The following is a 24,582-nucleotide window of genomic DNA, read 5'->3' as shown; positions in this document are numbered from 1 at the left end:
AAAAAAACACGGAACAAAGTAGACCCTTACTCCCGACAAAGTGCACTTCACTTGGCTCCGAGATGTCTTTTCAGAAAGACGAAGTGAATGAACATCGCGGTTCTGTAGCCGTCGAGTGGGATCGGACGCGCTTCACCAGGCGTGTGTGCGCACGTGCACACAGGGCGAGCTCCGCAGCACGGAGGACGATTCCGGAGTTTTTTCTGCGCGTTACTCTCTGCTTTCAGCACCAAGGTCCCATCTGCGCACTGAGGACTGCGAAGCGCCCTACACGACGTCTAAGACCCGCTTGCAGGGACGGAGCGATGCGCCCACCGCACACTGGCAGAGGGTGTAGCGGGCGTGACTCAGGGCAGGCATGGTTTCCTGGGGCGCCGGCTGCCTCCTCTTCGTGGTCCCCACCCCGGGGGCTTCTTCCCGATGGTACATGGGCAGTTCTGCCTTCCTCAGCAGCGTCAGGTCATCGCCAGGCCCAATATCCAGTCCTTGGCCTTACAGCCCCCGTGGCTCCAACCTGGCAACTTCCAGCCTGGTACAGGTTTACCAGGAGGCCCCCATCAGTACCTGGGAGACCCTGCATACCGACCTCCCCGTGGCGATCCTCTCGTGAGCCTTTTATACCAAATCCCACCTTCACCACCCTCCAGCAGCATTTGGCTCATCAAACGTAAACCGCGTCTGGAACCTGGACAGCTGATGCTGTGTGGACAGCGACAGGTTTTCACTCCGGGGGCGGGGGTCCAGATGGTGTTCAACTAGACCTCTGCAAACTGCATCTCAAACTTAATCATTTTGGGGGGTGGGGGGAGCAGTGATTATCCGTGGACCCCCGAGGGCGTCTGCTATCTTCAAAGGTGGGAGTGGAGACTCCAATAGAACACTGACCTTAAAGGTTAAACGTTTAGATATAGCAGAGCCTGAAGAACACGCCCAACCTGTGCAGAGTGCCTTTTGGTCTTCTGCTATCAGAGGGGTTTGAAAAACTCTCAGATCCACGGAGATAATGAGCTGAGAGAGATGAATGCACTCTGGCTTTGGGGCTGCTCCTGGGACAATCCAGCTTCTGCACAAAGGCCTAGCCATGCCTTACTGTTGCCTTTTGGTGCATGGACAGACACCACCAATCTCCGAATACCATCCAGGCCGGTTGCTGGAACACAAAAGGGCTGCAACCTACCCACTGCCAGCCCCACCCCAGGTGGAAGATGGATAAGCCCAGAGGCCCTGCTGCTAATTTACAAGCTGGGTGGGCATGGGGTCATGACATTAAAAGTACAAAGATCACCTGATCCAAGGGAAAGGAAAACTCCCCTAGGGACACACAAAGCCATGTTTTGGTTTTTGGTTTTTTTTTTAAAAAACAGTAAAAAGATTCATTGCTTAAAAAAAAAGGACAATTTCTCCTGACCTACTGCCAGAGGAAGCAAATTGTGAAGATGGCCTGTGAACTGACGCACCCTACCTCTGTTAATTCACCCTCAGGACTGAAAACCTCTCCCCGATCACTTGTGTCACTGTGAGACCCAGTGAGGTCCCAGAGGCCCCTCCAGTTGGTCAGCCCTGGAGGGACTTGGCCGAGCTGCTCCTGGTTTGGAGGGGAGTCCCCCCGCGGGTGGCCCCTAGTCTTAAACGAGGTGGCATTGGTGTTGTGGAGTGGGGTGGTTCCGACGGCCCCCTTTCAGTGATGCTGGTTCTGGGAACGCTTCTTGGGTTTGAGGGCACTCTCTTGTCCACTGTTCCGGTCTGATGCAACCGGAAAAAAGAAACGCCCAGGTCTTCCTGGAGCAGAAAAGGGGTTGGGGTCTTCCTCTCCAGCCGCACAGACCAGCCCCAAAGCTGACCCCAGAGCTCTCCACCCAGAGTCCCCTCACTGCCTTCCACCAAGCTCAAAGCGAAGGGACCCCTCTACCTGTCTCTTCCTAAAGGTTTCTTTTTTTCTTGTTGTTAAATATGAATCACACAAAGCTCTCGTGTCTGAATGGCCATTTTACGATTTTAAAATTGTTTTAACATAAAAAATATCTTTTTTTTTCTTCTCCAAAAATACTCCGGGCTCTTTCTCTTATAAGTCACTTTTTTTTTCTTCTTCCCCCTCCTGTAAAAAGTCCCCCTTGCCCTGCCTTCTTACATAAAGCACTTACTATGCAAGGAAAGTGCCCTTGAGACTGGAAGATGGGAGGTGACTATGAGGGAGGGGGAGGGGGATGGGGGAGGGAGAAGGGGAGGTGGAAAATGTAGGCGAGAAAGCTGTCATCAGAGATTGTCACCACATCCGAGAGAGGGGCTGTCTCTCTGGTGGGTGAAACAACAGCAAAGAAGCAAGACACCCAGTAACAGTTTCCACCTTGGACCCAAGGCCCGGCCCGCCTCCCCCACCCTTCCACCCCACCCACCAAGACGACAGGATTCCAGCCCATAGAAAAACCACGGGGACAAAGGTTCTAGAAAATAGAAACTGTTGGGATTACAAAGGTACCCATTTCATCCATACAAACTGGTCTTTCGAACGTCCTTGTGAGAGTTTTAACTGTAGTGTCCAAATTTTTAGGGGGGGGAAAAAACCCAACCCATTGAAGGGAGGAGTTTTTCCTCCCCTTTTGGTTTATCACAGCATTTTTTTTTCTCTTCATTTTGGCACAGGCTTTCCCGTTTTTTCGTTCCTCTCAATCATCGGAGCCTGTTCTGGGTGGAAACCAAGCCATGCGCCGAGTCAAGCTGGCGGCTTCGCGCTCCCCCGGGGCTGGACGTTCCGGGTGGAAACCATTCCTTTTCCCCCCCTTTGATAGGACTTGCGTGTGTGTTTTCCATTTTAAACTTCTCAGTGACGGTTATGAAAAAAGAAAAAGAAAAAATAGAGCCTCCTGTGGCCAGGGATGACGTGGTCTCAAAGGACACTCCCTAAGGTCAGGCTGGTGCTGTTTTGGAGCTGACGGAATTGTGTCTGAATAGTGCTACGACCCCACACATCCACTGCTGGTCCGCTAGAATTCTCTTCTCATGCCTATAATACTTTTCCTGTGTGTGTTTACTTTCGCAGATCTAACACGCACACCTGAAAGGAGAGAGAAAAGCGCCTGTTATCTTGAGAGGCAACACAAGATGCCCTTAAGAGCTCAGGACAGCACGTGGCCTGTGGACCAAATCCGGCCCACCGCCCACTTGTTTATAAAGTTTTATTCGCACACAGTCCAGAGGGTTCAATCAGACCGGCTCTAGCGGACAGGGGAGTGTCTAAACATCATTAGCAACCAACCCCAGGCCATGGCCGTCAATGGGTGTCACAGACCAGACCCCTACACGGTGGAGCAAATGGCAACTGAAGCCTTAGCACACATCTAGTGGGGGGCGGTGGGGCACAGGCTGACAGCCAGCCAGCCAGCACCCTGCCCTACATCTCAGGGCAATTCCAAGTGCAGAAAGCTAGACACCTCAGGGGACCAGCACAAGCTTACTGGGACCCAGGAGACCTGCTGAATGGAAAGTTGGGCCCTCATCATCAGAGGGTCCAGGTGGGAGCGCAAAGGTTGAAGCCAAGGGTGGACCAAGTTGCTCAGCCTCAGCATCTGTGATGTGGGGGTCACTCCTCTGTTGTGGGGGGGAGGTCCTAAGCACCCTAAGACTTCCAGTAGCAGCCCTGGATTCCACACCAGGTGCCAACATCTCCCCACCCACAACCCCCCAAAAGCACTAAGAACCCAAATGCCTCCAGACACCTCCAATGTCTCCAGGGGTGTAATCGATGCAGCTGAGAACCACCAATTCCGCCGGGAAAAAAACACACATCATTCAGGAAGCGAGAAGAGCCGTCTGCTCCCAGAGCACTGCCCAGACCAGATGCTTCCTTCACCAACAAGTGTCTCTGAGGCCCATCACGGCCCTGGGAGTACGCCCACGTGGGTCTCAGGGGTCTGGACTGTTCTTGACCCCACCCTCCCCAAGCCCTCCCTCCTCCCTGCACCCCCCCTCTCCTGCCTGGGGAAACCCCAGGGTGCTGCTTACGGAGCCGTCTGACGCACTGGCGCCCACTTTGTCGCCCCGGGCATTCCAGCACACCTCGAAGATGCCCCCGGTGCCTCGGTAGCTGTGGACGAGACTTCCGCTCTGCAAGGCAAGGGCGTCGTCACTCAAGAGGCACAACACTGGTGAGGCCACCCCGTCCCATCCCACCTGGGGATGTCAGCCCAGAAGCTTTCAAAGACACAGATGCTAACAGAACTTTCAGTTAAAGGGGCTCTGGCAGCTGCAGGATCATGTGACTCAGAACTACGGCCATAGGGTCGGGGCGGGGGGGTACCTAAATGACCCTCGGCTGCCCACCAAGAGAGACAGCCTCTACGGTTTCCGCCGAGCTAATGCCTCCTGGGGGAAGGAGAAAGTCAGCAAGATCGGATATGTGCTTCTATTTCAACCAGGCTTCCGTCTCACTGAGTGTTCAAGGGAGCCTCAGAATGACTCAAGAGAGTTTGATGATTTAGTGGGGGGAAAAAAGGATGCAAAACGCGGGAAGCTGCTGTGTATGTACAGCACAGGGGCCTCAGCTCGGTGCTCTGCTGTTATCTGGAGGCTTGAAGACGGGTCGGGAGAGGGAGGGTCAAGAGGGAGGGGACATTTATTTACTTATGGCTGATTCCGTTGCTGTACAGCAGAAATCAGCTGTAAAAAAAAGCAATTATCCTCTGATTTAAAAACAAACAAACAAACAAACAAAAAAAGGGTGGGTAAAATGATTTGCTGAGCTGCTGACGGCAGAACCCAGCTAATGATGGCAATTTTTCTGAAAGTCAAGCATCCTCCTGTGATGCAAGTTCGATCCCTGGGTCAGGAAGATGCCCCTGGAGAAGGGAAAGGCTACCTTAACTCCACCATTTTTGCCTGGAGAATCCCGTGGACAGAGGAGCCTGGCAGGCTACGTAATATAAGTCCATGAGGTTGCAAGAGTCAGACACCACTGAGCGGCTAAGCACACACATGGGCGGCCGTCAGCCTGGTTCCACGTTAGGGCCACTGTTGCATCTCGTTTGCCAAGAAGGCACGACTGTGTGAGGCGGCCGCAGAGGAGGAGCCCCAGGTCTCAGCAGGCTGCAGCCTCGGCCGCAGGCTGGCTAACATGGCGTCCGTTACTACCTCCCTTGAGAAAGCATGTTCATCAGTGTCTGCCTGGCCTCAGGGCACACCAAGGGGGTGGCGGATTGATAAAAGGCCATTTCATCCCTCCTGGGACCACACGCAATGTCTGCTGTTGTCAATGGAAGGCAGTGGGTGCCAGGTTTCCTGCCAAGGACTCAGAAAAAAGATAACCCAAGTCCCTGGCAGGGGCGACCCAGCATCCACAAAGAGCCCGGGGCAGATGGCGCTAGGTGGGCTTCTGACCCTCTGGGGAACCAGGGATGTGTCTAGGTCCGTGTCCGAGGCAAGGTGTTCCTGAGTGCAAACTCAGGTTCTGGGGTCACCAAGAAAGTGAAATCAAAGCGTCAGTCACTCAGTCGGTCCGACTCTTGGCGACCCTACGGACTGTAGCCCGCCAGGATCCTCTGTCCATGGGATTCTCCAGGCTAGAACACTGGAGTGGGTTGCCATTCCCTTCTCCAGGAGAATCTTCCCAACCCAGGGATCGAACCCGGGTCTCCCGCAATGCAGGTGGATTCTTTACCGTCTGAACCACCAAGGAAGCCCACGGGTCACTGAGAACTTGACTGTATTGGGTGTGGGGCTGGGGAGGGACCCGGGCAGTGGGAATGCAGGGGGTTTACCTGAGTGTTCCAGATGTGCACACACTTGTCGAAGGAGCCGCTGGCCAAGTACTTCCCGTCGGGGCTGAAGGCCACGCTGTACACGGGTTCCTGGTGCTTGGTGAGCGTGTGGATGCACACGCCCCGCTCGACGTCCCAAAGTCGGACAGTAGAATCGAACGAGGCGCTGGAAAGACACAGAGAAGGTCACTGCGGACGCCCATGGGTTCAAAAAAGGTCACCAGAGCTGTCGGCAGGTTCCTGCTGGTCTCCCGAGGATGCCGCTATCACAGTGGAACTGACTTTCCTTACATTTCAGAGACCTTAAGCGGGTACCTCTTTCTCTTCTAGAATGTGACTCAACACGCATGGAACACACAGCCTTGGTCCAGGGAGGGCACATGTATGCCTGTGGCCGATTCATACTGAGGTATGCCAAAAACCATCCCAACATCGTAAAGTATTCCTCTTCCAATTAAGATAAAGTCGTTTTTAAAAAATCACACAATAAATCTCTTTCTCTTTTTGGGTGCCGTTATCAAGGCAACAAATTGACAGCCACACTCATTTATTTCTGCACTTCTCTGAGACACAAATGATACGTATTCGCTACATTTGCTAAAACGGTCCCACCACTGACAACACATGTATCCCTGCCAAGTGTAAAACAAAGCCAAAAATAAAGCCGAGAGCCGTATTCAGGGAAATGGCTAAGTGAGTGAACACAAATTTTAATCCCACAGGAATTAAAATATAATCGCATCCAAATATATAATCACACTCCCGGGAGCTGCAAATTTTAGTTTCGTCTAAATCTGAAAGAAGAGCGTGCGTGCATGCGTGCCAAGTTGTCCCATTCATGCCTGACTCTGAGACCCCATGGACGGCAGCCCAGCCAGGCTCCTCTGTCCATGGGATTCTCCAGGCAAGAATACTGCAGTGGGTTGCCGTGCTCTCCTCCAGGGGATCTTCCTGACCCAGGGATCGAACCGATGTCTCTTACATCTTCAGCACTGGCAGGCGGCTTCTTTACCACTAGGGTCACCTGGGAAGCCCACCCACCATAAACCTGTTTCACCCGGCATTTCCTTCCTCTTCTGGGACTTACATCCCTCCCTCTATGCTTGGCACCTAGAAGGCTCACTTACGGCCGTCATGGGTACCATGTGATTCAAAAGCACCTTACAAGTCATCAAACAAAACAAAACAAAACAAAAAAAGATAACGTTCTGTTCCTGGACCTTTAAGTGGATTTCAGGACAGCATGCTATAAGAGGATAACAGCTCTCACGGTTTTCTGGATCAGCTTTTCAGCTGATGCAGGAATTCCTTTCTGTGGTTTCTGAGAGATGGCCTTGGGTCAGGCACTTTCAGTAACAGATTGTTCATCCCACTGCTATGTGACAAAGACAAGGGGAGGGGGGCTCCCCCTCATTTACAGCAGGGCTGGGCCACCCATTCTCCCCACTACCCCATTCTCTGCAACTCTGCAGAAAAAAACACCCTGCCACTTTCTCCCAAGTCCGGTCTTTCCCAGACCAGACACACACCGACCCTTCGTGGGATCACGTCTCCAGAACCCTCAGTGTACCCCACGTTCACTCCTAGAATCTGTTTAGCTTGTGTGCCTCAAGGTTCTTACTAAAATATCCTCCTGGGAGTGCCACACTGTATCCTGCGTGAGGTCAGACCAGGACCTGGAACACAGAATGCAGCCTCAGTGATGAGCTTCTGTGGACTTCTAACCGCTCTGCTCCCCTCTGGCGAGTCACTGACTCACTAGTCCTCTGCATCTGATCCTGGTGTCTTCGGGGGTTTACTGCATAAACCTGGGGGCCCCATCCTCTGGGACCTGATGCCTGATGATCCAAGGTGAAGCAGAGGCAATCATAACAGAAATAAAGGGCACAATAAATGTAGTGTGTTCGAATCACCCTCTAAACCTTGGAAAAGTGATTTTCCATAAAACTGGTCCCTGGTCCCAAAAAAGCTGGGGACAGCCAGGATGAATGGTTAGGCTGGATCTGGTATCACCATTCAACATTCTCACCACCTGTAGCTCCGAGTTGGGCCAAGTAAACCAAACCCAAAGTGAAGTGAAATGAACTGAAAGTCACTCAGTCGTGTCCAACTCTTTGCGACCCCGTGGACTATACAGTTCATGGAATTCTTCAGGCCAGAATACTGGAGTGGGTAGCCTTTCGCTTTTCCAGGGGATCTTCCCAACCCAGGGATCAAACCCACGTCTCCCACACTGCAGGCGGATTCTTTACCACCTAAGCCATCAGGGAAGCCCAAGAATACTGGAGTGGGTAGCCTTGCCCTTCTCCAGAGGATCTTCCTGACCCAGGGATCAAACCACGTCTCCTGTGTTACAGGCAGATTCTTTACCAACTGGGCTACCAGGGAAGCCCAACCAAGCCTGAGATCCAAGCTAAATTGCTTCCTTTTTTCAGTCATAATAAAAACCTTCACCAAAGCAAAATGCTGGGAGAGTGGATGTAGGCAATTCCTCCCTCCAGCATCATGGTTTAAAGCATCCTTATTTCAACTTAGCCATCATATGATAACCTCTATCTCTCGGCCCTTTCACAGTGAGCCGTCTCTCCGTTTACTTTGAGTTAGTTAGTTTCTAAGTAACTTTGAATGTGAGTCACTCACTCGTGTCCAACTCTTTGTGACCTCACAGACTGCAGCCCTCCAGGCTCCTCTGTCCACGGGATCCTCCAGGCCAGAATACTGGAGTGCGGTAGCTTTTTCCCATCTCCAGGGGAACTTCCCAACAAAGGGATAGAACCCAAGTCTCCAGCATTATAGGCAGACTCTTTAGCAGCTGAGGGCATAAACACCTTTGCAAGCCACACTGACAGCATCTCCTGGTCTCTTCGGGACATGAGTGACTTTTACCCGCCACGTGGCTAGAGCAAACTCAGCCACCAAGGCTGCTTTCGAGAACCGAGACTGGGGTGCAGGCTGTCTGCCCTTTACCTCGCCAACATGATGCTGGAGTTGGGGTTGCTGGTGGCCGGCCCGGTGGGACTCCACTTGATGGTGTATATCTCTTTGCTGTGTGCCTGAAGGTCGTGGACACACGTGTCCTGCTTCATACTCCAGATCTACGGGCATGCAACGAGAACATGGTGAGCAAAGGCTGATTCTCCCAACGGGAGAAGCACTGCAGAGGTTTCTCTGTCCCTGGGAAGCTGACGTCCAGCAGGGTGGGTGGCTGACAAAGGGCAGGTGCTTCCCAGGCAGAGGCATCTGCTCACCACCAGGGGGCGCCCGTCAGAAAGGCCAGGGGGATCCATACTACCCTGGTCTGATCTCTGAAGCCAGGCAGGGCCGGGTCGGGTCTAGTTAGTACTCGGATGGGAGAAAGGCCTCGGGAACGGAATGAGGCTCCACGGGACCCTCGACCGATAAACAGGGCTTCACTGCTGGGGCAAGCAGCATGTCATTTGCAAAGAGAAAAAACGACAGAGGCAGCGAGAGGGCTCACAAACACAACAGTCAGCTGCAGGAGGAGCGCTGGGACTGAAGACACAGCACGAGGCCCCCGGGGTCACCAAGGGTCACACGGCCCGGCCTTGCAGCCTTACCTTCAATGTCATATCATCAGAGCAGGAGGCTAGCAACATGCCAGAGGGATCCCATTTGATAGCGTTGACCTCATTCTGCAAGAGAGCAAAAGGTTTAAAAAAAAAAAAAGAAAGAAACAAATGAAGGCCTGGGTGTAGTAAGCACAAGCTTCCAGCAGGGGGCAGGAGCGCTCTGTCCTCACTGCAAAGAGCTTGGGACCTGTAACAGAATTTGAATGCTGAGTTCCAAAGAATAGCAAGGAGAGAGAAGAAAGCCTTCCTCAGAGATCAGTGCAAAGAAACAGAGGAAAACAAAAGAATGGGAAAGACTAGAGACCTCTTCAAGAAAATTAGATACCAAGGGAACATTTCACGCAAAGATGGGTTCAATAAAGGACAGAAATGGTATGGTCCTAACAGAAGCAGAAGATATTAAGAGGAGGTGGCAAGAATACACAGAAGAACTGTATAAGAAAGATCTTCATCACCCAGATAATCATGATGGTGTGATCACCAACCTAAAGCCAGACATTCTGGAATGCAAAGTCAAGTGGGCTTTAGGAAGCATACTACAAACAAAGCTAGTCGAGGTGATGGAATTCCAGTTGAGTTATTTCAAATCCTGAAAGATGATGCTGTGAAAATGCTGCACTCAATATGCCAGCAAATCTGGAAAACTCAGCAGCGGCCACAGGACTGGAAAAGGTCAGTTTTCATTCCAATCCCAAAGAAAGGCAATGCCAAAGAATGCTCAAACTACCACACATTTGCACTCATCTCATACACTAATAAAGTAATGCTCAAAATTCTCCAAGCCAGGCTTCAACAGTACGTGAACTGGAACTTCCAGATGTTTAAGCTGGATTTAGAAAAGGTAGAGGAACCAGAGACCAAATTGCCAACATATGTTGGATCACCAAAAAAGCAAGAGTTCCAGAAAAATATCTACTTCTTACTTTATTGACTATGCCAAAGCCTTTGACTGTGTGGACCACAACACACTCTGGAAAATTCTTAGAGATGGGAATACCAGACCACCTGACGTGCCTCTGGAGAAATCTGTATGCGGGTCAGGAAGCAACAGTTAGAACTGGACATGGAACAACAGACTGGTTCTAAACAGGGAAAGGAGTACGTCAAGGCTGATATTGTCCCCCTGCTTATTTAACGTATATGCAGAGTACATCACGAGGAATGCCGGACTGGAAGAAGCACAAGCTGCAATCAAGATTGCCAGAAGAAATATCAATAACCTCAGATATGCAGATGACACCACCCTTATGGCAGAAAGTGAAGAGGAGCTAAAAAGCCTCTTGATGAAAGTGAAAGAGGAGAGTGAAAAAGTTGGCTTAAAGCTCAACATTCAGAAAACTAAGATCATGGCATCTGGTCCCATCACTTCATTGCAAATAGATAGGGACACAGTGGCTAACTTTATTCTTTTGGGCTCCGAAGCCACTGCAGACGGTGACTGCAGCCATGAAATTAAAAGACACTTACGCCTTGGAAGGAAAGTTATGACCAACCTAGACAGCATATTCAAAAGCACAGACATTGTTTTGCCAACTCAGGTCCGTCTAGTCAAAGCTATGGTTCTTCTAGTAGTCATGTATGGGTGTGAGAGCTGGACTATTAAGAAAGCTGAGTGCCAAAGAACTGATGCTTTTGAAATGTGGTGTTGGAGAACTCTTGAGAGTCCCTTGGACTGTAAGAAGATCCAATCAGTACATCCTAAGGGAGATCAGTCCTGAATATTCATTGGAAGGACTGATGCTGAAGCTGCAACTCCAAAACTTTGGCTACCCGCTGCAAAGAACTGACTCCTTGGAAAAGACCGTGACGCTGGGAAAGATTGACGGCAGGAGGAAAGGGGACGACAGAGGATGAGATGGTTGGATGGCATCACTGGGTCAATGGACATGAGTCTGAGCAAGCTCCAGGAGTTGGTGATGGACAGGGAGGCCTGTGTGCTGCAGTCCATGGGGTTGCAAAGAGTTGGACACGACTGACCCACTGAACTAACTGAACTGAACTGAAGTAACACAACCTTCCAGCAGGGGGCAGGAGCGCTCTGTCGTCTCTGCAAGAAGCCTGCTTGCATTCACCCTGGATAACCAAGCACCACCGCAGGTTTCAGGCATTTTTCTCTTTCTCCTTAATCCAAAGTGCAGTCATATGCTCTACACAACCAGCCACCCTCAGCCATATTTCTCCAAGGGGAAAAAAACCAAAAACAAAATCACATCTAAGAAGGAAGCCAAATGAATTTATCTAGAAACCAGTGTAAAAGCAGTTAGTTATTTCAAAGCTTACTTTAAAAGTAATTTTCCTACTCACTTTTTTTTCCCGTTATGTCCTCAGACATTTTTATAATACCTACTTTAGTGTCTTTCCTGCAAAATCCAACACCTGGCTCATCCAGATAATTAAAAAACCAACAAACAAAAACACCACTGCCAACCCAGGTGGATAACTGACCACCAGAGGTAGCAACAATAGTCCCGAGGAGGCTGTAGGAGAATGAATCGGCAGTCACAGTAAGCAGGCTTTTAATCCTAGGCAGAGACCAGCCGGTTTCCCAGCTCCCCACACACCTTTGGTGAACCCAAGGCCCCACAGTCAGGACTCACACTCACCGTGTGTCCCTGGAACGTTTTGACGGGACGGTCGCAGCCGAGTCTGCAGACGTGAATGCACATGTCCGTGCTGCAGGAGGCAAAGGTAGTGTTGTTCTGCCAGTCCACGTCGAGAGCAGGGGCTGCAGAGAAGCAAAGGGCGGAGGGGAGGGGGAGACGGGGCGACACAGCCATTCAGCAGGTGTGCACAGAGCTCAGCTGACTCGGCGGCAGCAGCAGCAGAGTTGAGAAACCTGACTGTGTGATAGAGCAACACTCGCAGTGCCAGCACAGTCTCGGTCCATCACAGACCCTGAGGTCTGCCGTTTCTATCTGCAAGGATACCCAGACAGCTCCAGAAAGAGACCCGACCCCCACCAAAGTGTCACCCAAAGTGATCCCAAAGTGATGCTTTGGGTGCCCTGAACACAGCAACTCACTCCCCTGGTGCAGGTGAGACGGTAGGGGAGAAGCACCCTGCTGCTCCCAGGGACATCACCGGGCTGGGTGATGGATTTTTTTTTTGGTGGGGAAGGCAGAGAGCACACACTTCACAGCCTATGTTCAACGTGTGTGTGTCTCTCGCTCAGTTATATCTGACTCTTTGGGACCCTGTGGACCGTAGCTCGCCAGGCTTCTCTGTCCATGGGATTCTCCAGGCACGAATACTGGGGTGGGTTGCTATCCCCTTCTCCAGGGAATCTTCCCTGATCCAGGGATGGAGCCCAGGTCTTCTGCACTGCAGGCAGGTTCTTTACTATCTGAGCCACCAGCGAAGCCCCTCGTTCAAGGTTATCAGGGTTGAAAGAATTGCCCCACAACCCGTTACTGCATTCTACAACTTCAAGATGCTGAGTTGACAAGAATATCTGAGGGGAGACGTGTGGCCTTAGGATGGACACCGTCTCTAGGTCCTGGGCCTTTCTCAGGGGCCGCTGGCTTGAAGACCTCCATGAAGGTTTGGGGGATGTGACGGCTTGCTTCCCTTCTGCCATTGTCCCCAGGAGACGACTCAGTACCCACGTCCCTGCTTCTACGGAAAAGGAGGGTTAAGTCCTGCAAGCCTCTGCTCAGATCTTCCTCAACTGATCAATACCTAACCTTGTCTCACATGTTTCTTACACATAAGTCAGCACTGAAGTGGGACAAGACTCCAGCTCACCCAGGATATGACAAATTGGAAGACCCCCTCCCATCCTTAGCCTTCAACATATGTTTATTAATTTTTTAAATTTATACTTTGGCCACCTGATGCAAAGAGCCGACTCATTGGGAAAGACCCTGATGTTGGGAAAGATTGAAGGCAGGAGGAGAAGGGGATGGCAGAGGATGAGATGGCTGGATGGCATCACCAACTCAATGGACATGAGTTTGAGCAAACTCCGGGAGTTGGTGATGGACAGGGAGGCCCGGCATGCTACGGTCCATGGGGTCACAAAGAGTCGGAGACGACTGAGCGACTGAACAATTTCTGGCTGTGCTGGGTCTTGGCTGCTGTGTGTGTGTGGTCTCTAGCTGAGGTGTGTGGGCTTCTCACTGAGGCGGCTTCTCTTGTCGGCGAGCACAGACTCCGTAGTTGAAGGGCATGCGTTTACTTGCTCCTCGGCACAGGGTATGTTCCCTGGTCGGGGATCGAACCCAAGTCCCCTGCCTTGCAAAGGCAGACTGTTAATCGCCGGACCGCCAGGGAAGCCCCTGTTCTTAACCTTCAAACCAGAGGTGCACCCTGTCCACCCTCCTGCCTTCCAGAACTGCAAGACGGATCCCATCAGCTTCTACGTCTTAGCACCAACCCCTCACAGAGCCTGCGTGGGAGGGTTTCACGTAGCGGCAGCGCTGGCTTCCTCAAGAACCCACGAAGGGGGGTTCAGCACAGGTCCACAGCTGCTGCTAAATTTGCCACACGCGCCCAGTGGAAGGAAGGAGCCGGACCCACTTGGTCAGCAGGACGATCCAGGGAGCGTGGAAGCAAAGCCCGCAGCGGCTCTTGTTTATAACACCACACACGAGCCAAGTCACAGATTTCCCTCTGCCTTCGGGCGTGCAGTTAACACGCCTGGAAGGGTGACAATCTGGCACGCGGTTCCAGGGATGGTTAGCGGCACCTGGCCATAAAAACTAACGTGTGCTGAGCCCCGGCCATCTAAACAGAGGACGCTGGGTTGCTGGTCTGCGTCCACTGTGCAGCTGGGACCCTGCCCTCCCCCGATCAGTCACGATCCAGTGTGGCTGACGGACACATAACAGGGCTCAGCGGTTCTAGGGGGTGACTTGCGCACACTTGGCCAATGACATTTGACGATCAGCACCGCTCTAGGTACAGTCGGGCTTCACTTTGCTTTTGTCCTTTTAACTTTTAATTGAGAAAAGGTTATCGAATGGATGCTTTGGAACTGTGGTGCTGGAGAAGACTCTTGAGAGTCCTCTGGACAGCCAGGAGATCCAACCAGTCCATCCTAAAGGGAATCAACCTGGAATATTTATTGGAAGGACTGATGCTGAAGCTGCAATACTTGTGATGAAAGTCACCTGATGGGAAGGACTGACTCACTGGAAAAGACCCTGATGCTGGGAATGATTGAAGGCGGGAGGAGAAGGGGATGACAAGAGGATACGATGGTTGGATGGCATCACTGACTCGATGGGCATGGGTATGAGCAAACTCCGGGAGATGGTGCAGGACAGGGAAGCCTGGCGTCCTGCAGTCTGTGGGGTGGCAAAGAGTTGAACACGACTGAGCAACTGAATGATAACAACAAACAGAATCCCGGGAAGGTGCAGAGGTGTTACAGGAAGGCTCTACCTTGAATCCGTCACCCAGTGGTTGCATGCCACGGCCCTACAGTACAGGGCCGGACTTGGAAGGTGAATGGGTCCAGACTCGGCTGTGTGGGTCATAGGGTTTGATCTCGAGAGCCGATCCATGTAACCACCACTGCGGTCAAGAGCCACAAGTGTGTCCCAACACCACCAGGACCTCCCTTGGGCCATGTTACTGGCCCACCATCCCCTCCCTGGACTGAGATATAAATGCTATCTCACCCAGGATGTGATCTTTGCAGTCTGACTTTATTTATTTTATTTTCCAAACTGCAGAAGCCCCTTGAGACCTATCCAAGCCTTTGGGTACTACCCACCTTATGAGTCACTCAGTTGTGTCTGACTCTTTGCGACTCCATGGACTATAATAGCCCGCCAGGCTCCTCTGTCCATGGGGTTCTCCAGGCAGGAACACTGGAGCGGGTTGCCATTTCCTTCTCCAGGGGATTCTTCCCAACCCAGGCATCAAACCTGGGTCTCTTACATCACACGCAGATTCTTTACCATCTGAGCCCCCAGTCAGGTCCTGTCTGAGCCACAATTTGACCCTTGTGGCTCGGGCAGTATTATCCACAGTCTATCAAAAAAAACGAGTGGGGTGCCATGCCCTCCTCCAGGGGATCTTCCTGACCCAGGGACTGAACCTGGGTCTCCTGTATCACAAACAGATTCTTTACTGTCTGAGCCACCAGGGAAGCTCCTGCACTTGTTTTTAACCTGTTCTTTCCCATTGCTGAATGTGGTACAACACTGTTAAGCTCTGAGGCCTAATGCTTCTTGCTGACCGAGGGCACCCCCACCAGGCCTTCATGGGGAGCACCTCTGGAGAGGCAAGGCAACTGCTGATTTTCAACGCATCACACACTGAGGGACGGCTGTCCCTGCAGCTTGTACAAAAGCACGCTCCCTTGTCTTCCATCTTGGACAGTGTCTACCACACTGCTTCATGCTATAGACAAACAGCAAATACCACCCAGAGGCAACCCAGCAACGGGCTACGGGTCGACCCCGTGGGCAGCATCACCCCAGGTGAGAAGCTCCCTGAGGGCAGAAGAGACACGTGGTCCACGGGATAGAAAGCCTGGGACCTTGGCAATGCTCTGGGGAAAATTTACACCCTGCTGAAAGACTCAATACAGAGTCCTCAAGATGAAAACTGGTACAGGAAAGTTATGGGCATATTCCTCTCAGAAGAAATCAGAAGCCAGAGCTGCCTGTGTTACAGACATCTCCCCCATCACATGAGCACACTGGTGCTCAGCACCAAGAATCAGAACCCTGGCAAGCTTCTGCCCCATCACTGAGTCCCTTCCCTACAACAAACCTCGAGATGGTCTTAGCCTCTGTCATGAGGTTGCAATCCCAAAGGGGGCTCACATCAAACCTGACAGAAAGCCACCAGGCTCACCTGCCACGGTCTGCTCCGTCTATGGCACAGACGGCCGTGACACGCACGGATCAAATCATGGAGATTGGGAGACTGGGTTGTCAGGGCCTGGGGAGAGGGGCCCTAGACACACAGACACAACCCACCCCACCCCTTCCACAAAGACAGACACACGCCCACACACAGACACAACCCACCCAGACCCCTTCCATAGAGAGAGACACACGCCCACACACAGACCCCTTCCACAGACACACCTACCCACCCACACACAGACCCCTTCCACAGAGAGACACATGTGCACACGACCCCTTCCAGGAGAGACACACACCCACACACAGACCTCTTCCACAGACACACCCACCTACACACACACAGACCCCTTCCACAAAGAGACACACACGTACACACACACACACCCACCCCCACACACACCCCTTCCACAATGAGAGACACCCACCAACACACAGACCCCTTTCATAAAGAGAGACACACGCCCACACACAGACACAACCCACACACAGACCCCTTCCACAAAGAGACACACATCCACACAGACGCCTTCCACAACGAGACACACACCCACACAGACCCCTTTCATAAAGAGACACACACCCACACACATACACATCCAAACACAGACACCTTCCACAAAGAGATACACACACCCACACAGACCCCTTCCACAGAGAGACACATACCCACACACAGACACACACACACACACAGTTTCCAGAGAGACACACACACACAGACCCCTTTCACAAAGAGAGACACACCCACATACAGATACACACAGACACACAGACTCCTTCCACAAAGAGAGACACATGCTCAGACACAGACACACACCCACACACGGTCACACACACAGACCCCTTCCACAGAGAGACACACACACACATAGACACACAGTCACACATGGACACACACACACACAGACCCCTTCCACAAAGAGAGACACACACACACACAGACACACAGTCACACATGGACACACACACACACAGACCCCTTCCACAAAGAGAGACACACACTCACACACACCCACACACCCACACACAGACCCCTTCCACAAAGAGAGACACACACTCACACAGACACACAGTCACACACGGACACACACACACAGACCCCTTCCACAATGAGAGACACACACCCACACACATACACAACCCACACACAGACCCCTTCCACAAAGAGACACACATCCACACAGACAGGCCCCTCCAGAGAGATACCCACACACACAGATCCCCCCAAAGACACATCCCTTCCCTCACACAGACACACACTCACACACAGACCCCTTCCACAAAGAGAGAGAGAGACACACACACACAGTCACACACAGACACACACACAGAGACCCCTTCCACAATGAGAGACACACACCCACACATAGACTCCTTTCTAGAGACACACGCCCACACACAGACACAACCCACACAGACCCCTTCCACAAAGAGACACACATCCACACAGACGCCTTCCACAACGAGACACACACCCACACACAGACCCCTTTCATAAAGAGACACACACCCACACACATACATATCCAGACACCTTCCACAAAGAGATACACACACCCACACAGACCCCTTCCACAGAGAGACACATACCCATACACAGACACACACACACACAGACAGCTTCCAGAGAGACACACACACACACAGACCCCTTCCACAAAGAGAGACACACAGACACACACCCACACACAGACCCCTTCCACAAAGAGAGAGACACACACACACACAGTCACACACAGACACACACACACAGACCCCTTCCACAATGAGAGACACACACCCACACACAGACCCTTCTAGAGACACATGGCCACACACAGACACACACCCACACACACACACCCACACACAAACCCCTTTCACAAAGAGACACACACCCACACACAGACCCCTTTCTAGAGACACATGGCCACACACAGACACACACCCACACACAGACACACACCCACACAGACCCCTTTCACAAAGAGACACACACCCACACACAGACGCACACCCAGACCCTTCTACAGAGAGACAGACACCCACACACATACACAACCCACACACAGACCCCTTCCACAAAGAGACACACATCCACACACAGACAACTTCCACAAAGAGACACACACCCACACAGCCAGGCCCCTCCAGGGAGATACCCACACACACAGATCTCCCCCCCAAAGACACATCCCTTCCCACACACAGACACACACCCACACACAGACCCCTTCCACAAAGAGAGACACACTCACATACAGACCCGACCCCTCATACACAGGGACTCCCCTACAGAGAGACACATACACAGACCCTCCCCCCCGCGACAGATGCACATCGCCACACAGAGAGACATGCACAGAAACACACACACAGACCCACCTACACACGCTCACACACACACACACCCACATACACACGCTCACAGGTTGGGCGTCCAAGCTCCCTGCTCTTGGAGCCCGGCCCACTTCCTGGTGGGGAAACACAACTCTACAAAGGCTCAGTGACTCCCACCTCCATCATGCTGTCAGGAGTAAGGCAGGACCAAGCACCCCGAGCCCAGCACCGCCAGAGATGTGTGCACAGATGAGTCCTCGGGCACAGCCACGGAAGACACGGGCTGACTGCCTCTCCAGCGGGGCGAGGTATGCACGGGGCGCGGTATGCACGGGGCGCGTATGCACGGGGCGCCTCCCCGGGTCTGCCGGCTGCACCAGGAGGGAACCAAGGGCCACGTGCCTCTGCCACAGTCATGTCGAGGACCCTGCGGGGAGCCTCTCCTCCCAGTCTGCTCCTGCAGGGACACACCGTCCCCTCCTGCTTGGAGCCCTTCCCGGGCACCGAGGTGGGTCGCGCTGGCTTGGGGAGTCCTGGGGGCCAGCCCTGTGGTTCTGAACATCACCAGGAACCCAGATCTGCCCATCAGGAGAGACCCTCGGAAGTCTGCCAACACATCACCTCAGGGCCACGATGTGTCAGCAAACGTCCACCCCACACGCTCAGCACTGCTCTTGACGCATGCCCTCTTCCGAGCATTCACCGTTACTTAAAGGGACCCTTCTCAGGACTCCGGATTCTTATTTTTGAATTAAAAACAAGAAAAGTTAAAAAAAAAGGAAAAAGTAAATATTAAGAAAGTACTCACCAGAATGAAACGGAAACTGCTGTTTGGCTTCTCCTGTGTGAGCATCCCAGATTATTGTTGTCTGTAATCCACAAAAAAAAAAAAAAAATTTAGTTACGGGTTCCTCCAGCCAAGTTTTCTCCAGAAAAATTTGTCACACACGAGAACACAGCGAGCCCTTCTTTTTTCTAAACTAGCACTGTTCAAGTTAAAATTTTCTAGTAAGCACAGTAAAAAATAATTAAAAAACCAGTAAAACTTATTTTCACAATATATAGTTTATTCCACTCCAGTACAGTGAAAACGTCGTCACTTCAACGTGAATCGATATGTTCGCATCACGTGGCCTGCGTCTTTTTCACCCGCTCTTTGGAATCCAGGGTGTGTCTTACACACTTAAATCACCTAGACATCACACTTATGAACTCAGCCACGCCTGTCTGGTTATTATACTCCTCTGGACAACGGCAGCCATAACTGATATGCAGGAAACTACCAATTCTGGTGGGAGTCCCATTTTTATCCTCAAACTTAAAAACCTATCATTAAAACAAAAAAACTTTTCTTTTTAAATGAAGAGATTTTTGGTTGCACAGGACGTGAGATCCCAGCCATGCATCAAACGTGTGCCCCTCTGCACTAGAAAGCGCAGAGTCTTAACCACTGGACCCAGCAGGGAAGTCCCAAACTTGAGAAACTATTAAAACACACACACACAAACAATGCATATATAAAACTCTGTTTTGGAGCAATTTTCCAAGTGAAAAGCTGCAGAAATGGTTACTTCTGAAAATTCCTGTCACTCTGTGAAGTAGGGGCATTACACAGGCTAGAGAAACTGGGTTCCACTGGGGTCTGGCACTGATGTATTGCTGCACATATTAAGGAGGGAAAAAAAAAAAAGATCTCCACTCCAGAAGACAAAGGAAGTCTCGAATGCTTCGGAACACATTATAGTATTTGGGAGACACTTGGGGAAGAAGCCGGAGGCAGCTCGATGCAAAACATTTGGAATTAATTCTCAACTGGAGTTTTCAGCTAAACTGGAAACTTGACGCCTCCCTGTCAATGACATTTTAATCAAGATCTTCCTTTAGGAAAAACTGGTTCTACTTTGTATCAACAGCCTTAACTTTTCCTGGCGAAATACTGACAGCACTGAGTGTGTTTGAAAACCTTCAGGCCAGCTCCAGCACAAAAGTCGCTTCAGTCGTGTCTGACTCTCTGTGACCCCATGGACTGTAAGCCCACCAGGCTCCTCTGTCCATAGGATTCTCCAGGCAAGAACACTGGAGTGGGTTGCCATGCTTTCCTCCAGGGGATCTTCCCGATCCAGGGAACGAACCTGCATCTCATAAGTCTCCTGAACTGGCAGGCGGGTTCTTTACCACTCGCGCCACCTGGGAAGCTCTAGACCAATTAACATTTTTATCCCCCGCTCCACACTGTGGTTTATAGGATTTTAGTTCCCTGACCGGGTACTGAACCTGGGCCCTGAGCAGAGAAAGTGCCACGTCCTAACCACTGGACTGCCAGGGAAGTCCCAACAATTTTTTGTTTGATGGAGATCAATCTTGAGTGTTCACTGTAAGGACTGATGTTGAGGCTGAGACTCCAATCCTTTGGCCACCTGATGCGAACAGCTGACTCATTTGAAAAGACCCTGATGCTGGGAAAGATTGAAGGCGGGAGGAGAAGGGGATGGTAGAGGATGAGGAGGCTGGATGGCATCACAGACTCAATGGACATGAGCTTGAATAAACGCTGGGAGTTGGTGATGGACAGGGAGGCCCGGCGTGCTGCAGTCCATTGGGTCGCAGAGAGTCGGACACGACTGACTGAACTGAACTCTTTACTCTTAACGGAGCCAGTCACAAGTCTGGCAAGGCAGAGAATATATAAACACTTTCACAATTCTGACACAACTTCACACACTACATCAGTTGTCGTAACAACTTACTATCAGTTCAGTTCAGTCGCTCAGTCATGCCTGACTCGTTTGCGACCCCATGGACCTCACAACTTACTCTGCGTTACCTTAAGCATACACTGAGCCAAAGTAAACATGACTTACCCAAAGACTTTTATGGATCAGAAATACAGGTTAGCCACTCTGGGTTAAGCACGCACTGAGGGCCAAAGCCAGTATCCCTAACTTATATTTCCTCCCTGAGATTATATCATTTTCAAGAACACTGTTATTATTCCCGCCATAGTTGATTCATCACGGTAGACAGTCTCTCACTCAGACACTTCTAGAATTCCAGAAGATCAAAACCACAGAAGCTCACAAAACCTCCAAACAAGGCCCCTTTGATTTCTTAAGGGGGAGGCAGAATTCCCAGAATTCAAAGAAACCGTGACGTTTTCCGAGAGATTAAACATAGATGAAAATAGCAATGTATCTCACGCAAACACTCACTTTGTCTACTCCAGCACTCAAAATGTAATTGCCCTTCTTGTTCCACTTCAAGGCGAAGATGGGGCCTTTATGTTGACCTAAGGTGCTGGCCAGGTTACCTGGTACGTTACAAACAAAGAGAGAAAGCGGGGTGATTTCTGAGACACGCTCGGTCTGTACCCCAGATGATGACAACTGAAAGCACCCCTCCTCCAACCCTAATGCGAGGGAGGCGGGGTCAGGAGGACTTACCATCCTCTGTCCAGATTCTTGCAAAACCATCATAGGAACCCGTAGCCAACAGTGTCCCGTCACTCTGTGGGCCAGAAACACACACCAACACAAACTGTTTATTAGAGCTTGCACAGGGGACCTTCATTCCCCGAGCAGGGGTCGAACTCACGGCCCCTGCGATAGAGGTGCAGACTCCTGACCTCTGGGCCACCGGGGAAGTCCCAGGCTTCCCTCCCCCAAAATCATCACAAGGCCAGGGGGCGAGGAAAACACACCACACTCTGTCACCACTGACGACATCAACAAAAGGCACTGTATGAAAAGCTACTGTGTGGCTTTCGGAGACCTTGGCGAGCTTTGAGAAATAGCTGCAGATACTTGGACGAGAGAAGCATTTGTGACGAAATGACAGGATATACAGGGATATGATAAACTGTTGGTGGGAATGCAAACTAGGACAGCCACTATGGAGAACAGTGTGGAGATCCCTTAAAAAACTGGAAACAGAGCTGCCATACAGCCCAGCAATCCCACTGCTGGGCACACACACCGAGGAAACCAGAAGTGAAGGAGACACGTGTACCTGAATGATCATCACAGCACTTTACTATAGCCAGGACATGGAAGCAACCCAGATGCCCATCAGCAGACGAATGGGTAAGAAAGCTGTGGTACATATGCACAATGGAATATGACCTAGCCATGAAAAAGAATGCATCTGAATCAGTTCTAACGAGGTGGATGAATCTGCAGCCTATTATACAGGTTACAAATAGGAAAAGGAGTACGTCAAGGCTGTATACTGACACCCTGCTTATTTAACTTATATGCAGAGTACATCATGAGAAATGCTGGGCTGGAGGAAGCACAAGCTGGAATCAAGATTGCTAGGAGAAATATCAATAACCTCAGATATGCAGGTGACACCACCCTTATGGCAGAAAGTGAGGAAGAACTAAAGAGCTTCTTGATGAAAGTGAAAGAGGAGAGTGAAAAAGTTGGCTTAAAGCTCAACATTCAGAAAACTAAGATCATGGCATCCGGTCCCATCACTTCATGGCCAACAGATGGGGAAACAGTGGCTGACTTTATTTTTCTGGGCTCCAAAACCACTGCAGATGGTGACTGTAGCCATGAAATTAAAAGACGATTACTCCTTGGAAGGAAAGTTATGGCCAACCTAGACAACATATTGAAAAGCAGAGACATTACTTTGCCAACAAAGGTCCGTCTAGTCAAGGCTATGGTTTTTCAGTGGTCATGTATGGATGTGAGAGTTGGACTATAAAGAAGGCTGAGCACAGAAGAATTGATGCTTTTGAACTGTGGTGTTGGGGAAGACTCTTGAGAGTCCCTTGGACTGCAAGGAGATCCAACCAATCCATCCTAAAGGAGATCAGTCCTGGGTGTTCATTGGAGAGACTGATTTTGAACCTGAAACTCCAAGACTTTGGTCACCTGATGCAGAGAGCTGACTCATTGGAAAAGGCCCTGATGCTGGGAAAGACTGAGGGCAGGACGAGAAGAGGATGACAGAGGATGAGATGGCTGGATGGCATCACTGACTCAATGGACATGGGTATGGGTGGACTCTAGGAGTTGGTGATGGACAGGGAGGCCTGGCGTGCTGCGATTCATGGGGTTGCAAAGAGTCAGACACGACTGAGCAACTGAAGTGATACAGAGTGAAGTCAGAAAGGAAAACACCAATACAGTATACCAACACATATATATGGAATTTACAAAGATGGTAACAATGACCCTATATGCGAGATAGCAAAAGAGACACAGATGTACAGAACAGTCTTTTGGACTCTGTGGGTGAAGGCGAGGGTGGCATGATCTGAGAGAACAGCACTGAAACATGCATATTATCGTATGTGAAACAGATCGCCAGTCCAGGTTCGATGCATGAGACAGGGTGCTCAGGGCTGGTGCACTGGAATGACCCAGAAGGATGGGAAGAGGAGGGAGGTGGGAGGGGGGTTCAGGATGGGGAACACGTGTATACCCATGGCAGATTCACGTCAAGTATGGCAAAAACCACCACAATAGTGTAAAGCAATTAACCCTCTGATTAAAATAAATTAGTAAAATAAAATCGAAAACAGAAAAAAAATAAACTTATGTATAGTCCAAAAAAAAAAAAAAAGAACGTGATAAAGAGAAAGTGAAAAGACGCTGGAGAGCTGTGTGTGCGCCCAGGCACAGATGCTGGGGGTTGGGTGGGAAGTCAGCATCTTCCTGGGCACACCTCACAGGGTACCCCCATGTAACAGGCTCCGCGATAAAGCCGCCAGACTCCTCCTGTCGACGTGCAGCTTACTGAACACCATCCGGCTGGTGGTCGGCCTGGACCCCTGGCTGGGCTGACCCACAATCCCGTCCCCTTCCTGGGGTGCGCCCCAGCTCCATCCAATGCCACAAGCCCTTGCCAAGGCCACAGGGACCGCACAGGTGTCCCTGATGGCGTCCGGGAGGGAGGCGGCTTACGTTCCAGTCCAGCGAGGTGACGTCTTTGTTACTGGGGACGTCGTGGCCCCCCTCCCGGATACAGTGCCTCAGCACCAGCTGCGTGGAGCCCCCGTTGCTGTTTTCATTCAGGTTCCATATCCTGGCGGTCGAGTCTCCGGACCTGCGCAAGGAACACAGCCAGGCTTCAAGCTCCCGGGCCCAG

General features: G+C 51.1%; 1 protein-coding gene across 5 annotated transcripts in view; it reads right to left on the bottom strand.

Annotated features, from left to right (window-relative positions):
* Positions 1-2,439: 2,439 nt before the first annotated feature.
* Positions 2,440-24,582, bottom strand: part of TBL1X (transducin beta like 1 X-linked) — a 243,911-nt gene continuing 221,768 nt past the window's right edge. For all 5 annotated transcript variants that reach the window (XM_070289705.1, XM_070289708.1, XM_070289707.1 and 2 more), the window contains 10 exons: positions 24,399-24,540; positions 21,924-21,987; positions 21,693-21,790; positions 19,292-19,352; positions 11,944-12,065; positions 9,329-9,403; positions 8,718-8,845; positions 5,751-5,916; positions 4,000-4,101; positions 2,440-3,052 (listed from right to left, as the gene is read on the bottom strand). In XM_070289705.1, the coding sequence (XP_070145806.1) occupies positions 3,026-3,052; positions 4,000-4,101; positions 5,751-5,916; positions 8,718-8,845; positions 9,329-9,403; positions 11,944-12,065; positions 19,292-19,352; positions 21,693-21,790; positions 21,924-21,987; positions 24,399-24,540 (985 nt within the window). In that variant the 3' untranslated portion in view covers positions 2,440-3,025. The remainder of the gene's footprint in view (positions 3,053-3,999; positions 4,102-5,750; positions 5,917-8,717; positions 8,846-9,328; positions 9,404-11,943; positions 12,066-19,291; positions 19,353-21,692; positions 21,791-21,923; positions 21,988-24,398; positions 24,541-24,582) is intronic.

This window comes from Ovis canadensis, chromosome X (genome assembly GCF_042477335.2).
Source record: "Ovis canadensis isolate MfBH-ARS-UI-01 breed Bighorn chromosome X, ARS-UI_OviCan_v2, whole genome shotgun sequence".
NCBI classification, from domain to species: Eukaryota; Metazoa; Chordata; class Mammalia; order Artiodactyla; family Bovidae; genus Ovis; species Ovis canadensis.
This window is presented reverse-complemented; position numbering and strand designations above follow the sequence as displayed.